The sequence below is a fragment of the Rhinoderma darwinii genome, chromosome 10, assembly GCF_050947455.1.
Source record: "Rhinoderma darwinii isolate aRhiDar2 chromosome 10, aRhiDar2.hap1, whole genome shotgun sequence".
NCBI classification, from domain to species: domain Eukaryota; kingdom Metazoa; phylum Chordata; class Amphibia; order Anura; family Rhinodermatidae; genus Rhinoderma; species Rhinoderma darwinii.
Window position 1 is genome coordinate 7,708,957 of NC_134696.1, and position 18,358 is coordinate 7,727,314.

At 48.6% G+C, this 18,358-nt stretch overlaps 2 protein-coding genes across 6 annotated transcripts in view; one reads left to right on the forward strand and one right to left on the reverse strand.

The window, feature by feature from the left end:
- Positions 1-8,770: 8,770 nt before the first annotated feature.
- On the reverse strand, positions 8,771-14,088 carry LZIC (leucine zipper and CTNNBIP1 domain containing). Of its 5 annotated transcripts, none has more exons than XM_075839300.1 (7): positions 13,666-14,088; positions 12,295-12,402; positions 11,970-12,105; positions 11,522-11,620; positions 11,083-11,178; positions 10,225-10,306; positions 8,771-9,126 (listed from the first exon to the last, which is right to left on the reverse strand). In XM_075839300.1, the coding sequence occupies exons 2-7, from the start codon at positions 12,393-12,395 to the stop codon at positions 9,068-9,070; spliced, it is 573 nt and encodes a 190-aa protein (XP_075695415.1). In that variant the 5' UTR covers positions 12,396-12,402; positions 13,666-14,088; the 3' UTR covers positions 8,771-9,067. The 5 variants fall into 5 exon arrangements, with proteins under 5 accessions (XP_075695415.1, XP_075695416.1, XP_075695418.1 ...); XM_075839301.1 differs by lacking the exon at positions 13,666-14,088 and adding an exon at positions 13,598-13,642; XM_075839303.1 differs by lacking the exon at positions 13,666-14,088 and adding an exon at positions 13,476-13,586.
- NMNAT1 (nicotinamide nucleotide adenylyltransferase 1) overlaps positions 13,696-18,358 on the forward strand; it is a 46,311-nt gene continuing 41,648 nt past the window's right edge. The window contains exon 1 of the mRNA XM_075840582.1: positions 13,696-13,815. Coding sequence (XP_075696697.1) covers positions 13,781-13,815 — 35 coding nt within the window. The 5' untranslated portion in view covers positions 13,696-13,780. The remainder of the gene's footprint in view (positions 13,816-18,358) is intronic.

Genomic DNA, 18,358 nt, shown 5'->3' on the forward strand with positions numbered 1-18,358 from the left:
TAATAAAATGTGTAAAAAAAGTTCAATAAATTTTTCAGGAGTGTAAAAAAAATATTAAAAAGTTAAAAAATAAACCCTTTTCCCATTTTCCCCATGCACAATGTAAAAAATAAACAAAATTGGTGTTGCCGTGTCCGTAAACATTAGAACTATTACAATATACCATTATTGAACTCGTTCGGTGAACGGCGTAAAAAAAATAAATTTAAAACACCAGAATCTTTGTTTTTTTTGGGTCACCTTAGCGCTAAAAAATTGTAATATAAAGTGATCAAAAAATCATATGTACCAAAAAATGGTACCAATAAAAACTACAGCTCGTCCTGCAAAAAAATAATCCCTCGCACCGCTCAACCGACCAGAAAATAAAAAAAGTCCCGAATTTCAGGCCGGATTTACTCGAGCGTAGTGCTTTTCTGTTTTCATTCATAGTTTTACTGCTGTTGCGCGAATCACGCTTCAGTGCTTCCGTGTGCTGCGTGTGATTTTCACGCACCCATTGACTTCAATAGGTGCGTAATGCACGAACAGCGCACAAATATAGGACATGTCGTGAATTTCACGCAGCGCACACACGCTGCATAAAAATCACAGACTGTCTGAACGGCCCCATAGACTAACATAGGTCCGTGTGAGGCGCGTGAAAATCCCGCGCGTTGCACGGACGTATATCACGTTTGTCTAAATAAGCCCTTAGAATGTGGTTAATCAGAACAATTATTTTTTTTAACAAATAGCTTTTTCTTTGTATATGAATTTGGTATCACCAAAATCGTACTGAGCTGCAGAATAAAGATAAGTTGTTTTATTTACCGCACGGTGAAAGCCGTAAAAAAGCAACCCAAAAAACAATGGAGGAATTTCGTTTTTTTCCAATTGTACCCCAATTGTGCATGAGGCCTCAGATAAATTTATGGAGCAGGTTACCCTGGCCCTCCATCATCCGGATAGCTGCCATCTTGGGGGTCACGTTCCTGACTTGTTGACTCTTTTCTCTTGAACCATAATAGAATAAAATTATAGAAGTCGCCATATTTTTTTGGGGAATACAAAATGGCGTGGGCTTATGTATGAAATTGATATAGTGTCTGGTCGCCTTTTTTTTGTACGCTTTCATCATGGGTAATGCATTTGAGATTGGCGAAGTGGCTTAATTCGCCACCTCCGTGCAGCAGATTTATAAACCACGTACTATAGAGAAGCTCCTTTATATCTCCTTAGTGCCTTTCTGTTGCTTTAATTCCGTATTATAATATTGTTTTATATAATTAGGCATCTGGCGGGGGGGGGGCACGTACAATGTGCTAGAGGGCTCACATTTCACCTTGGCGCCGTTGGCCTGTTTTTTTTCTTCCATACAGAACATGCTGTAATAGAAGCTTCTTGCCTTTGTAGCTTCTATTTGATGCCGCTCAGATAGGAATATGCGCAGGTCACCCTCACGGCTGTCAGTCAGCTCTTAAGAAGGTCACTTTGATTTTGCGAACGTTCGCTGGAAGACGCCACTTGGGAATACCAATTTAAATCCTGCAGGGTCTCGGCGACAAGAATAGGCAGCGGTTCTGTGACTAATTACGCCCGGCACGGAGGCGGCTGCGCTCCCTGCGATGGATAATTTAGATGTGGATGTATGGAGATGGGTTTCTTCCCGGCACATGTCACCTCTCATATTCAGCACAGAATATCCTAAAAGGAATAATAATAATAATAATAGATTTTACCTCACAAAGGGATGAATAGGAACGTGTTACACGGCGGAAAAATACAGAGCAACTGGTTGTTTTTGGGGGGCTGCATGTAGGGCCCAGCGCCACTGACCATTATATAGATCTGTCTGGCCAAGGATTGGGGGGTGGGGGTCGTACTTTAATATTGCGATCTGTACAGATTTAATAAAATTGGAGGGAAAATTGCTTGTAGGTTACATGGCCGCACAGCCCTATCCTTAACAAGGGGATATCCACTAGAGAGAGACATCTTTGGATATGCCATAAATGTCAGGTAGGGGTCCAAATGCGAATATTAGTGACTTCACAATATTAACCTATAATCGGAAGCGCTTCCTATATCCGCAAAACGCCACAACAATCAGTGCGACACGATTTGTAAATGGTAAATGTGGTATATCACGCGATGGGCGGAAGCTCCCAATCCTCAAGAACGCATGGGAAATCTCATTTTCTTCTTTTGCATTAGCGTCTGTATTACGACCGCAAGAACCCCCCCCCCCCCTTCCCGGTTCAAGTAAACCGAACTTTTTCACATCTTGGACAATTGTGGCACATCCACAGGTTATGAAATAAAAGTCCGATAGATGTGGGTCACACCTCTGGGACCCGCTCCTATCTCTTGAACGGGGAGCCCTAAGCCCCGTTCTAGCTTACTCGGCTCCGCTGCCACCCGGCCACTTCCTGGTTAGGTGGTCAGGAGTTACGGAAACAGCCAAGTGCTCGCTGAGCTACGCTGTTTTCGTAACTCCCATAGAAGTAAATGGAAGTTACTGAAGCAGCATAGCACGGCGAGCTATGCTGTTTCCAGAACTCGGCAGCTAGAGGTGGGACCCGCAGCTATCAGACTTTTATGGCATATCCTGTGGATATGCCATAATTGTCCAAGATGGGAAAACCCCTTTAAGATACATTGATTTCCATAAAACCTATGGTCATCTAAGTTCGGTTCACTTAAACCGCAGGGGATACGAGTCTTGCAGCTGTAGGGGTATGTTCACACGACGTCATTACGTCCGTAATTGACGGACGTATTTCGGCCGCAAGTACCGGACCGAACACAGTGCAATCATGTTTTCAGTACGAGACAGTTGTCCGGCAGCGAGGCAGGGACTCCTAGCGTCGTACATAACTATGATGCTAGGAGCCCGGCTCCCTGCACTGTGTTCGGTCCGGTACTTGCGGCCGAAATACGTCCGTCAATTACGGACGTAATGACCTTGTGTGAACATACCCTAATACAGACACTAAAACATGGCCGCATTACAGTGGTCTGAACGAGGCCTCCTCTGCAGTTCCCTAATAGACGAGTATAAGGCTTTATTCACACGAACGTGTGCGTTTTGCGCGTGCAAAAAACGCATTTTTTTGCGCGTTGCAGTTGCGTGTGGCATCAGTATGTGCTGCGTGGCTGCGTGATTTTCACGCATATGCCATGCTTATGACACGGTTTTTATTTTTTACAACTGTAGCGCGAATCACGCATGGCTCACGGAAGTGCTTCCGTGTGCAATTTTCACGCACCCATTGACTTCAATGGGTGCGTGATGCGCGAAAAACGGCCATGTATAGGACATGTCGTGAGTTTCACGCAGCGGACACATGCTGCGTGAACATCACGGACTGTCTGAACGGCCCCATTCACTAACATAGGTCCGTGCGACGCGCGTGATTTTCAGGCGCGTATTACACGTTCGTGTGGATAAGGCCTAAGTGTAGTGTAAGTTACGCAAAGTTTAACCAATGACTTTAGAACCAGCCAGAAAGGGGTATTAGGAATAATCCTCTGACAATTTAGAAGGCCTGGGCATCCATCCGGCAGATTCTTCATGCTTCTCAACGCACGCCGGAGACACATCACCGTAATTTGTCCTCCGTGACCTGCACATATACAAATGGCGTAAGCCAAATCACGTCTGACAGCGAGATATTACCCGCACTCTCCCGGGAGATACATAGATGATTATAACGCAGAAAACGGCAGTTAGCGGAATATAGGAGACAATGATGATGAGGATGATACAATATTCCCCGTACAGTCCAGAACACGGATGATAGGAGTTTATGCCATAGCTGTTATACTAGTAGAGTGGCCTTCATGCTACGGCTCTTCTGCTGTTGTGAAACTACAACTCTCAGCAGATCCTGACAGTGGGAGTTGTAGTTTCACAAAAGCTGGAGAGCCACAGGTTGCTGATCACTACTGAAATATGAGGATATCACGAATGGTTGATACAAATTGAAAGAAAAGCCACTTTCGTATATTTAGGAATTGTTTTCTAAGTAATTCTCGAATATATTTTAATATTTACTATATGAACAAAAGTATTGGGACACCTCTACATTACACCTACAGGAGCTTTTATGACATCCCATTCTAAATCCATAGGTATTAAAGGGGATGTCCTGTCCCTAGAAATTGATGGCCTATCCTCAGGATAGGCCATCAACATCTGATCGGTCGTAGTCTGACTGCCGGGACCCCTGCCGATCGGCTGTTTTGAAGGGGCCATAAGGCCGAATTCAGACGAACGTAGTTAAAACAACGGCTGTCACACGGACGCTTGTATGTCAATGGGGCTGTTCACATGGCTGTTGTTTCAACGCACTGTGTGATTGGTCCGTTAAAAAATAGGATTGTTAGGAAAATTTTATATTTTGTTCCATTTTCACAGATTCACGGATCCATCCATAGACTCATCTACGGGGATCCGTGAAAACGAAACCTGCCAAGGGGCACCTGGGACGTGAAAAACGTCACATTTTTCACGTCCGAGTTTCTCCACGTTCGTGTGAATCTGACATTATACCGTGACCCACGGCTACCAATGTGACAGCAATTTACAATATGACCAGATAAGGAACGAAGGGGAGGCAGCACTCGTACGAGTGCTGTGGCCCCTTCAAAACAGCTGATCGGCAGGAGTCCCACCACTTGGACCCCGACCGAACAGATACTAATAGCCTATCCTGAGGATAGGCCATACATTTTTAGGGACTGAACAACTCTAAGGGTATGTTCACACGACCTATTTACGGACGTAATTCGGGCGTTTTTGCCCCGAATTACGTCTGAAAATAGCGCCTCAATAGCGCTGACAAACATCTGCCCATTGAAAGCAATGGGCAGACGTTTGTCTGTTCACACGAGGCGTATATTTACGCGCCGCTCGTCAAATGACGGCGCGTAAATAGACGCCCGCGTAGAAGAAGTGACCTGTCACTTCTTTGGCCGTAATTGGAGCCGCTATTCATTGACTCCAATGAATAGCAGCGCTAATTACGGCCGTAATTGACGCGGCGTTCAAGCGCCTGCACATGCCGGTACGGCTGAAATTACGGGGATGTTTTCAGGCTGAAACATCGCCGTAATTTCAGCCGTTACGGACCCTCGCCGTGTGAACATACCCTAATATGGAGCTGGTCCCCCATTTGCAGTAAAAACAGCTTCCACTCTTCTGGGAAGGCTTTTTACAAGATTTTGTAGGGGGGTCTGTGGGATTTTTTGTGCATTCATCTAGTAGAGCATTTGTGAGGCCAGACACTGATGTCAGGGGAGAGGCTGGCTCATAATCTCCGATCAGGTTCATCCCAAAGGATGAATTTGCACCTGCAGCAGTCTCCACACCGTTCTATAGAGAGGTGGCCGCGCTTGTAGAAAGTGTCAGGTTCGGAGACTTTTACCTAATATGTATGGCCATCCTAACACTAGCCTAACGGAACATCAACTGCAATTGTAGAACTACAAATCCAAGCATGACTTACTATGAGAACAAGCAAAAGCTTGTCACTTGAGCATCTAAAAATTATGTATTATCGAATACATTCATTTTGACAGTAACCCCCGTCCCTGCAAATATCCAAATAAATTGTGGTAAATCGTCTCCTGTTCCGTCAATGACAAATCTGTAACGCGTTAAACATTGCAGATACCGTCCTGATATTATGAATATATCCCCGGACAAAACCCCACAGCCGACCGCCCCGTGCCGAAAATACACCTGAAGGACCAACGCCAAGCGTAACCCAATCTTACATAGACTCAGACACCCAGACTGACCCAGCTCAGACCCCTATTAACCCTTCTCATCCTCATTTTTAATGCTTACCATCTAGTGATATAATAAATGTATAATATATAACCCTGCTGTAAATTATAAGAATATTAGAAGTCAGTGACGAGTTCTGCGACCATATAAAAGCGAGACTGGAGGCAGTCACATAGAGACTAGAGACTTATTCCTTACAATACAAACCTCAGCTGCTGCAGAACTTCCATTTGAGAATGAATTGGGAGTTTCATGTTAATAACATGATCGGCTTTATTCTTCAAAACGAGGTTCTGCAGCAGCTGAGGTATGTACTGCCGTGCTAGATACATTCTGCCGCCAAGCATCAGCACCAATAAATACCCCCCCACAAATCCCGTCCACATCTAAGCAGCCAGTCCATAGCTGCTCACGTGTGACGACTTCTTCCCATGCCAGTGTGCAACGTCCTCTCCCTACGCCGAAACAGGAGGAAGAACTGCCCGCAGAAATGATCTGTAAAACAGGACTTTTGCCGGGAAAGACAAGCGGCGCCTATGCAGCGCCGCTTATCTCCGTACAATCAGAGCAGTCAGGTCAGTATTTATATATGTCTGAATTGACCATTATTATATCAAATATAGTAATAGAATTCACCAAGAACAGGGTTAATTGCTCATTATTGGCAGAGTATCTGGACCATATGGGGAACTAGAAGAGAATTAAGCGGCGGGTACAGAACAAAACTGGATTGCAAGGGCGCGGCCTGTCATTCTGGTCCGGAATATATGTTTAGATAGGTCATTATATCTCCGCTGGATAATATCATGTCAGCCTGCCCCGGGATACGTGTTCTATTATTTACCAAGTCTTCGCAGCAGTCTCCGCTCGGCCAGCACTTCACGCCGTACGTTTAACTCAATAGGGGGATTTAATTTACAAAGTCATGGCACAGAAAAGACGACGGTGGCACCAACGCTGGGAGGATTATTTTTCTTCATTAGTTACAACACTTAATCCCTCTCGGCGGCGCAAAAACCAAGCAGAGGCGTGAACGTTCCCTGAGAACCGCACTTATTACCGGAGAGGAATATTAATCAGGAATTTGAAGGATAAAAATGGATAAATCAGAAGGATTTGTTTTACAAAATAAAAGCAAATATATAATGTACATGCGACATACTAAACCTATAGCAAAAACTCCTTACCAAGGTGCAGCTTCAACCTATAGGGGCCCCCCATGCTAAATTTGTAGCACCCCCTCCACCCCCCAAACCATTTATATTGCTGCTGCTCTATTGACAGAGGCGTTTTTGGAGCCCCTCAGCCACGCTGCACCTTTAACCTCCGCACCACCAATCACTTATTTGTGGGATTACACTTATTCCAAGCAAATAAATTGGGATCTAAGTGAATGACTATATTAATAACGGCTTCCAATAAATATCTGCACTCAAGGGGTAATGCCAGTGGGCACGACCAACATTTTCCCAAACCACAAATGAGTACATAGAGGTTGACGCTTCCCCTCCCCCACTCCTCTTGGATGTTCAGGATATGTTCACACGAGGTCATTACGTCCGTAATGGACGGACGTATGTCGGCTACAAGTCCCGGACCGAACACAGTGCAGGGAGCCGGGCTCCTAGCATCATAGTTATGTACGACGCTAGGAGTCCCTGCCTCTCTGCAGGACAACTGTCCCGTACTGTAATCATGTTTTCAGTACAGGACAGAAGTTCCACGGAGAGGAAGGGACTCCTAGCATCGTACATAACTATGATGCTAGGAGCCTGGCTCCCTGCACTGAGTTCGGTCCGGGACTTGCGGCCGAAATACGTCCGTCAATTACGGACGTAATGTGCTCGTGTGAACATACCCTCATGCTAAATAAATAAATCCACAAGGGGGCGACAATTAGCACAGTAAAAATCTCCTCCCACAGTAAAGCCTTGTTCACAGTTTTTTTTTAATGTGTTTTTTGCCACGGAAACTGCAGCAAAAAACGGACGAAATGTATTTTTGTTCCTATGAGCGGTTTTTTTTTCACTGGAGAAGCAAAAGCATTTTTTCCCCCAAGAGCGGAAAAAACACTTGTGGGAAAAGGGCCCTGTTCACACAGAGTTTTTTTGCGACTTTTTTTACCTCTTTTTTTCAACAGGCAAAGGAAAGAAATGCAATTTTTTTGACGCAGTTTCTGGGTCAAAAAACTCTGTGCGAACAGGACCAAAGAAGCGACATGCCCTATCTTAAGGCATTTTCTGCCTCAAAAACTTCATTGAAATCAATGGGAGACGGAAAAAAGCGCCGCTAACTGCCGCTGCATTGTTTTACGCGTTTTACGGCAAAAAACGCTTGAGATTTTTTCTTTGCCTGTTGAAGAAAGAGGCAAGAAAACGCGGCAAAATTTGCAGCAAAGAACACCTGTGCTGCAAAAACACAAAAAAAACAGAGTTTTCTGCCTGCAAAAACCTGTGTGAACAGGGCCTAAAGACAATATAGACACTGTTCACATGAGCCAAAGCTTCCGTTTACAACCAAAGCCACGACGCAGTGCCGGATCCGTCATACAACAGAGACAAAAGGCGACCGATGGATCCCATTGACGCTACAGAACACGCTCTGCTTTAATGTGGAAGATGAGCCCTTCCACCATAGAAGCCGGTATAGAAAGAATTACATTTCCCACAATGCAATGCTAGGAGCTGAGAAACGGTCATGTAGCTTATAAAATTGTATTGATTGGTGCTGCTTGTTCAGTGTCTGTATAGGGAGAATACTGTGCTGTAGTGCAATGTATGAGATGCATGCAGCTCTGGATGTGACTGGAGTATAAGTTAGGCTATAACGGAGCACAACATTAAGCAACGCATTAGTAAAGTTACTGTGCATTATATTTACGTTCGCCCCAAAAAGTTTATGTTTCTTAAAATTTAAAAATACAGAATTTTACCTTAAGAAACCCGGTAATTTGCAGAGTCGCAGATCTGATGATGGATCCACATGGGGAATGAATACTCAGCACTATTATAATTTATTCTGAACACTCAAGTCACGTTACAAAACACAAAACGTATGAAAGATGTGCGAGAAAATTACGATAAACACGTAACTCCCGCGCGGCGTAAAAATATTAAAATAAAAAAAAGCTACACGGACGGTGACGCCATTATCCACGGGATGGACCTACAACCTAGAAAATCCCCAGAGCATGAAAACTGTCCATACAAAACTGAACACGTTCATCCACCAGCCGTGAAGATCCGGTCTGTGCAAAGTATAAAACACGGCGATATCGCCTGCGCTCCGGCCTCACTTCTTAGTGTTCTCCACCTCCAAACTCGCCAGAGCCAAAACTTTGTCCCCAGATCCTACAAGACAAAAAAAAATAAAAATAAAGTGACAGTCACACTATCTGAGCCGCGTCTCCCGCCAAAATAGCAATCAGCAGGTGGTCCGGAAGCCGCTCCAGTGAGGTCGTGCAGTTACCTCAGCCGTTAGCCCAAACCTACCCCCCCCCCCCCCCCGGGGACAAAGAAGGGTTAAATGAGTTATAATCCCAAATACCGGAGGGCAATTAAAAACATATTGAGAGCAATGGGAAAAGTTTATGGTAAATTCCCCCGTATATTCTACAAATTGGTGGAGAGGAGTTTTGGAGAAACTTTATTTAAAGGGACACTACACCTAAAGGGGGGGCCAAACACGTGATGATTTTTTGCATGTTCTGACTATAAACTGCTGTTTTTCCACGGTTGTGAAGAATAAGCAATTATAAAACAATAAGGCCCTGTTCACACAGAGTTTTTTGTCGGTGATTTTAATGCAGAAACCGCATCGGAATCCGTGCTAAAAAATGGCCCTCCATTGATTTCAATGGGAGTTAGATGCCTTTATTTTCCCGGATGGCTTTTTTTCCGCTGTTGGGGGGCAGAAAAAATAAAAACCGGAGGCACTCGTTTCCGAGCATTTTTCGCCTGCGGTCCTTGCAATCGCTTCACGGCTGCGGGCGAAAAACGCTGCAAAAACCGCAGCAAAAAAAGGGCAGGCAGATCCAAAACGGTCTCAATTCTTGCAGGAATTCTGTGGCAGATTTTCTCGGCCGGCAAAAAACGCGGCGCTTATTTTATTGCGAAGGAAAATATTACTACATGTGCGGTTTCCTTAAAGGGTCTCCCTGTCTTCTCTTTGCAGACACAGCAGTCCAGCTCCTACATCTAAACAGGGGTCACGGGACCCCCTTCTCCCACCTATCAGACATTAGGGAAGGTCTCTCATCAGAATACCTCTTAGTGTCATATCTGTATTTGCTGTGCAAATGAATACAATCTATTGCTCTCTGTTATCAGCCAGATAGCGGCTGACTAGTGATCTTCAATGGGATGAGTGAGAGTGCAGAAAGCCCCCTGTCCCCATGATCACTACTTCATGTGACGGACATCAGCCGCTCCTCTTATATCGTTACCCACCTAAACCTTCTGACACCTTCTGAAACTGGCTGAGAGCCGCACCAGCATTCTCCGATAGGAACGCCTCATCCTCTGCGGTCAGCTAAACAGAAACACATGATTTTGAGCGAAAGTGAATAAGTTGGTTCTCGATATTAAGTGGACATATCATTTCATTTTCTTTAAATCTGAATAGAAATGTAAATGTTCTAATAAGTTTTATAATATATCTTTATAGCGGTCAGAGCTTCATTTTCTGATACAGAGCTCCAAATCTCCTGCATAGGCAAAGTTACATGATAATATTCTGACTACCTGCAGCCACCACTAGGGGGAGCTCACTACATACAGATGTATACAGCTCCCATAGAGTTATAGAATAACATTCTGCCTGCAGCCACCACTAGGGGGAGCTCACTACATACAGATATATACAGCTCCCATAGTTACATGATAACATTCTGCTGCCTGCAACCACCACTAGGGGTGATCACTACATACAGATATATACAGCTCCCATAGAGTTACATGATAATATTCTCCTGCCTGCAGCCACCACTAGAGGGAGCTTACTACACAGAGATATATGCAGCTCCCATAGAGTTACATGATAATATTCTCCTGCCTGCAGCCACCACTAGAGGGAGCTTACTAAACACAGATATATGCAGCTCCCATAGAGTTAGATTACATTCTGCTACCTGCAGTCACCACTAGAGGGAGCTCACTACATACTGATTAATTATTGAGCTGTATATATCTGTATGCAGTGAGCTCCCCCTAGCGGTGGCTCCAGGCAAAAGGCCAATCATTGATTTGCATATCTTTATTCCAGGGGGTGCCTATAATTAACAGTAGGGGAAATGATAGACATTTTACCTTCTCTCCCAGTTTTCTTAGAGCGGTCAGGATTTCTCCTTTTTGCGGTGTGTAAACATCTCGGGCCAATTTACCCACCATTAAATCCCGGTCCATCTGTAATATAAAAGAAAGAACTATCAGGATGAGGCGACACGATGCGGTTCTTCCGAAAATTGCAGCGAAATCATGGACTTATGAGGCCTCATGCACACGACCGCAGATTTAGTCCGTAATTACGGTCCGCAATTACGGACCCATTCACTTCTATTGTCCACGCACACCTTCCTGTATATTTACGGCAACGTGTCCGCCCCGTAGAAACCCGCAAAAAATAGGACATGTCCGGGCTCCCATACTCTATAATAAGAGCACGGTTCCGTGATTACGGCCACGGTCGTGTGCATGGGGCCTGACACAGAGCCCTCCACCAACTAATAAACTAAAAATTGTATCTCACCTCGGCCAACCGCGTCCTCAGCTGTCCCGGCTGCTTCTTCGCAAACATTCTGATGACTTCTGGGGTCTTGAACGCTTGGCTGATGGCGGCTTGTATGGCCTGAAAGACGAGGAGGTGGGGGTGGGGTCCATATATTAAAACATAGGACATCCTCGTTTTCCGTAATGCTGACGAAATGGCAAAATCCGGGCAAAAATTTTCATATCGGTTTTTGCCGCTCTAATTGTTGCAGTTCTACGCTGGATTATCAACGTTTCTGGATTATCGGATGTTGGATGTTTTTTTACTGCAGTGATTCTGGAGTTTGCTTGGGGGCATCTGACTTGGGACTCCAACCTGTGTCTCTCCAGCTGTTGCCAAACTACAACTCCCAGCAGGCTCTGGCAGCCGAAGGACGCAGGTTGGTGGTCACCGATTTACATGCTAGATTTCATACATATTTCCTCACCAGCTGCATCCCGCCGAGCTCGTCAACTAGCGTCATGTTCCCTGCGATTATTTTCTGCAGAGAGTCGTTGAACTCACTCAGCTGCTCCAGCGTCTCTTTCTTGGTCTCTTCATATTCATCTGCGTCCAGCTCCTCTCTGAAAGGAGGAAAACCAGGGTATTACTCCACATTGCATAACGGATGCTAAATAAAGCATACAAGATGGCTGCCAGACAGACAAATGTGAAGAACCAGCCGCCGATTTGTTGATTGTGACATCATTAGGAATTCGATGAAATCGCGGCTTCTTCAAAATGGCCGCCGAACGTAGAAAAACTTCGTATACCTGCATTCCTCCAGGTCTTGAAGCTGCTGCATTAGACGATCGAGCTGTTCCTCCAAGTTCTGGCGGAGTTTACTGGTCTCGCTCTTCCCTCTTGACGCCATGTTGTCACTTGGGAATCAAGAACAAGAAATTATAATTATTATAATCTCCCCTCATGACCCCGAATGTTAGGCCCGAGTTTATATGTTCAGGTAAACCTAAGCTGCCTAGCAACAGGCTCCGCCCCACTAGAGGTGACTACTCTGGGTCTCCAGGCTCTTGTGTGGACCAGTGTGGTCACCTTTACTACAGAAGTGCTGGAGGAATGAAGGGCAGCACGGGAAGATGGCTGCCGGACGCCAGCGCTGGAGGACTAGGGAAGTACCGGACTCCCACAAGACAAGCGTCACCCTGCAAACTCTGACTGGAGGAACCGCGAGCGTGAGGACAGAGGAGGCGCTCTAGGCTGGAAATAAACATAAGACGATTGATGGTTTTTCCTATTTTAATTATATCAGCCAGTTACGGGGGAGGGGCACGTTTACTAATACGCCAATACGTAACTGCAGCGTATCTGTGGCCCAAGGAGGCGCATGTCAAGTGAGGAATATGTTGCAGCTTCTGACGTAAGCTGGGTTGTAGGCGACGCTACTGTAACTGGCCTGTAATGTATACGACATAACTGCGCCCGTCCCATATGCGACACACCTGCGCCCGGCCCGTACCGTAAGCGACACACCTGCGCTCGGCCCGTACCGTAGGCGGCACACCTGCGCTCGGCCCGTACCGTAGGCGGCACACCTGCGCTCGGCCCGTACCGTAGGCGGCACACCTGCGCTCGGCCCGTACCGTAGGCGGCACACCTGCGCTCGGCCCGTACCGTAGGCGACACACCTGCGCCCGGCCCGTACCGTAGGCGACACACCTGCGCTCGGCCCGTACCGTAGGCGACACACCTGCGCCCGGCCCGTACCGTAGGCGACACACCTGCGCCCGGCCCGTACCGTAGGCGACACACCTGCGCTCGGCCCGTATGCGATACACCTGCGCCTGGCCCGTACCGTAGGCGAAATACCTGCGCCCGGCCTGTACTGTAGGTGACAGACCAGCGCTCGTCATGTATGTGCGCCAATTATATAGTAAGTCTGATGTGTGGGCATGTACTGTGTATCTGTAACCAGGCGAGGACCATGATTTGCCACCTCCCTTCTTTGTATAGAAATCTTAGGCAGAACTGCTGCTTATACAAGTCAATGTCCCACGTAAGAACAGACACGTCACAGGTCGTGGACCCGGCACCCCACTACAGCGCCCCCGTCCGCACCGGGAACCACAAGGCGGTGACAGGTAATAGAAACACAATCACACCACAGCCACATTGCTCCTCCCTACCTGACTCCGGAGCTGGCTTCACTAGGAGTGCGCGCATGCTGATGACGTCTCCGAAGCAGAAACAATACTCTAGCGGGGGCGTCGGTTTCGTCCAATCAGGAAGAACTTTTTCTATATGTGCAACGCTTATTATCTTCCCCCGTGTGGCTGGTGAGTACCGGGGGTGAGGGGGCTCAGGTGAGGGATGTGGATGGTACCTGTGCAGGTGGGACGGCATGTAGTGCAGCAGAGAGAAGAGCTGCTGTATGTTCAGGTGCTGGCTAGTCAGAGGCTCAGACATATACAAAGACAGAAAGTGGCGGGTCAAGTGTAAGGTGCAGGTGTCACGTGTATATCCATCCCCAGGTAGAAAGAAACTCCTGGGGGTAGTCACTGACCCCTGTGTCCATGGCCCCCTCAGGACCACCCTCAAACATTCATGTGTCTGTAGCTATTCTGGGACCGCCTCCCCTGTGCCAGCCCATTCTAGGGACCGCCTCTCCTGCGGCCTGGCCCTTCTTGGGACCGCCTCTCCTGCGGCCTGGCCCTTCTTGGGACCGCCTCCCCTGGCCCTTCTTGGGACCGCCTCCCTGCGCCCTGGCCCTTTTCGGGACCGTTTCTCTTGTACCCTGGCCCTTCTTGGAACCGCCCGTCTGTGCCCTGGCCCTTGTCGGGAGCGCCTCCCCCGCGCCCTGGCCCTTGTCGGGAGCGCCTCCCCCGCGCCCTGGCCCTTGTCGGGAGCGCCTCCCCCGCGCCCTGGCCCTTGTCGGGAGCGCCTCCCCCGCGCCCTGGCCCTTGTCGGGAGCGCCTCCCCCGCGCCCTGGCCCTTGTCGGGAGCGCCTCCCCCGCGCCCTGGCCCTTGTCGGGAGCGCCTCCCCCGCGCCCTGGCCCTTGTCGGGAGCGCCTCCCCCGCGCCCTGGCCCTTGTCGGGAGCGCCTCCCCCGCGCCCTGGCCCTTGTCGGGACCGCCTCCCCCGCGCCCTGGCCCTTGTCGGGACCGCCTCCCCCGCGCCCTGGCCCTTGTCGGGACCGCCTCCCCCGCGCCCTGGCCCTTCTCTGGACCGCCTCCCCCGCGCCCTGGCCCTTGTCTGGACCGCCTCCTCCGCGCCCTGGCCCTTCTCGGGACCGCCTCCCCCGCGCCCTGGCCCTTCTCTGGACCGCCTCCTCCGCGCCCTGGCCCTTCTCGGGACCGCCTCCCCCCCGCGCCCTTCTCGGGACCGCCTCCCCCGCGACCTTCTCGGGACCGCCTCCCCCGCGCCCTGGCCCTTTTCGGGACCGCCTTGCCTGTGCCTGGCCCTTCTCGGGACCGCCTCTTCCGCGCCCTGGCCCTTCTCGGGACCGCCTCTTCCGCGCCCTGGCCCTTCTCGGGACCGCCTCCCCGCGCCCTGGCCCTTCTCGGGACCGCCTTGCCTGTGCCTGGTCCTTTTCGGGATCGCCTCGCTTGTGCCTGCCCTTTCTAGAGACTGCCTTGCCTGTGCCCAGACCTTTTTGGACCGTCTCCCCTGTTTTACTGGCCCTTCTTGGCACCGCCCCCCTGTACACGACCCTTCTTGGCACCGCCCCTGACCCTTCTTGGCACCGCCCCCCTGTGCTTGGCTTTTCTTGGGATTGCCTCTCTTGGAGTATTGGGGTCACGTATGTTAACTGAAATTAATTTAACATGAATATATAAGAACACACGTTTGTCTTCATGTTGGTTTTTCAGATTTATTTTATAAGGAAATAAGTGTTTGCCATTAAGAAGTCGGAGTAGATCACGGAGACCCATGCGCCATTATAAGAAACTTCCTGACTGGTCCCTTATTTTTGCATATTCAGTATTATACAAAGGCAAAAATAGCAGAAGCGCGTTCTCCCTGGAGACGGCGGTATATCATGGGGACGATGATCCCCTGTGCCCTGGCCCTTCTTGGCACCGGTCCCCCCCCCTTACACTGTAGGGAAAGGTACAGGCGCCTGCTGATCCCCAGGGTTCCCAGCAGCCAGACCTGCGTCAATCCACTTACTTTTGACAACCCCTTTAAGAACCGCGCATTTTTTAAAGACACGGCTTTCAAAATTTCTATTCACGATTAGGAAAAATAAATACCCATCAAAGCCCCCACATACACCACCGTGAAGGCTCCATCCGCCGGTCTCAGGTCTCTGTTAGCGCCGGTTATCAGCCATTGGCTTTGTCTGGTTTGCTGCAGCAATAAATGCCCCCCTCCCCCTTTATTTCCACGCTAATCTCTGAACGACACGATAATTTGTCCATGCAGGATCCCAGCCAACAATTCCCAGCACAGAAGCTGCTAGTCGATGGGAGACTGAACGAGCCAGGAGCCCCCCACCCTCTTCCCCCCCATCCGGGCCGCTGCATCGCTCTCCGCAGCTTCATAGTGGGACGGTTCCTTTGTTCCCCAGAGACGCTGAATGCTCCTCTGTTCGGCCGGCTTTGTGGGATGATTTGCGGGGCCAATAGGTATTTAGTCCATTTGTCCTCACTACTCGCTCGTCTCCCCCTTCCATCGTTCACGAGGACAGTAGCTTTTTATAAACCAGCTGGGGGTTATGGCTCCTCAGACGTGCCATGTACATGGGCAGCAGGCGACTACGTCATAGCAAATGCCCGTTCTATATTCCTTATTCAGGACCATCCCAGGAAAAATGGCTTCTGAAAGCCAAAAAGGGCCAACGACCAGAAAAAATACTGTAAAAAACAAAAAAGTTCATCAATATAAGAGGCGCATGGGTGATAGCAGAGAGTAATAGATTGCATTCAACTGTACAGCACATAGGTGATCGACTATAGGTATAGGTTCTCTTTAAGGGGTATTGATGGGAAATCGATTAAAGATGGCATCAATGTCTGACTGGTGGGGGGGGGGGGGGTCTAACGTTTGGTTACTGTAAGGTCCAGTGTCTTTATATTACAGAACTGTCAGGGCACAGGAGCAGGAAGTGTTGTCATGTGGACAAATGGCTTAGTGTTACGCCATAATTGGGTTTATATTTGTGAGTAATTTTTAAGTGCCACGTTGCCAATAATGATGGCGCTCATTGCCCCATTGGAGCCTCCTCGGCAAAATCCAACAGACCCCATGGTAAGTCAGTGGGGTCAGTCAAGCGTGGCTGGCGTCCGTAATGCGACGGATCCGGGTCTGCGTCCTGGCTTCCCTTATAAATGGAGGAGACAACGCAGATGTGAACAGAGCCTTACAGTGAATGTCACCGTGCCCCCCCCCCACAGCAGCCATAAGTGACAGCCCCCTCCAATAAGTGACAGTCAGAGCCACCACCAGATGTAACTCGCCTCCTGAGCTCCACCAACGTCACCTGTCCAAGTTGCGCAAATCCAGCTTTATGGTGGGGGAACTGTGGCATTGGTCCGTCACATGTCACGTCATCATCGTGTGGTGCAAAGCGGGGGGAGGGGGGAGCAGGAGGTGCTACAGGGTTGTCATAGTGGTCAGTCTGTGGGTGTATATAGGGATAGACGTGTACGTACCTGTCGATAGGACGCTGACAAGTGACAGCACCGCGGACAGATAGTACAGAGCTGGCGTGCTTATGGCCTGCAATAGAAGGACGACACCGAGTTTATATTGTAGACTGGAATATCTCCACCTAAAGTACAAGACATCCCCAGTATATAAGTCATAGAATCATCCCCCTCTGTCAGGTTTCTAAGTTGTACATGTCTTGGGGGGGGGGGGGGAACGCAGCAAAACTGCACCGTGTGAATACACCTTAAGGGTATGTTCACACACTTACTAAAAAACGTCTGAAAATACGGTGCAGTTCTCAAGGGAAAACAAGCTCCTAATGTTCAGCCTTTTATTTTTTTTAAACTCTCGTTTTTCGCTGCGTATTTTACCGCCGTTTTTGGCGCTGTTTTTCTATAGTCCAGGAAAAACTGCTCCAAAAACGGCTCAAGAAGTGACCTGCACTTCTTTTTCACAGGTTTTTTTTACGCAACCGTTTTTCAAAACTGCCACGTAAAAAAAAAACGCCCCGTCGGAACAGAACCCTGTTTTTCAATGGGCAGATGTTTGGAGGCGTTCCGCTTCTGATTTTTCGGCTGTTTACGGGCCAAAAAATATATGAAAATAAGCCGTGTGAACATCCCCTAAAAGTTAAACTTTTACTGTTGTACTTCTCATCAGCACCTTAAGAACTTACACATTCTGCAGCCAGAGACGTCATCCAGACGGTGCAGATCCCCTCAATGAAGGAGGCCACCCCAAAAGTGTGAAAAAAGGACTTCAGCCAGCACGGGAGCTGCTCCAGCAGTATGAGGATCAAAGCAATGGCTGCAATGGAAGGTAGTCCTGTGAGGGTAGTAGTATTCCTGGTCAGCGGCCTCCAGCCAGGACAGTGACCGGCTCTGCTCACCTGTGTTGTCTGGGCATGGGGCGGTTTTTCATACTGGTGACTTATCCTTCCACCGATCAGGTGTTTCGGCTGCCGGAAGTTTTGCAGTGGTCGGTGCCGGAAGCGGATGTCTCCGTACACTGTATAGCGGCCGTGCTGCAGTATGCAAGTGAATAGGGGCAGAGCTGCCGTAACCCCGCATGGCCGCTATACAGTGTACGGAGACAATCTGCACTAAACACTGTATAACTGCCGGTGCCGGAGGCAGCTGAACCACCTGATCGGTGCGGGGTCCGGATGTCGGACCTCCTCCGATCATGTACGGATGACGTGTCCTGTGGATTGGTCGTTATAATGAA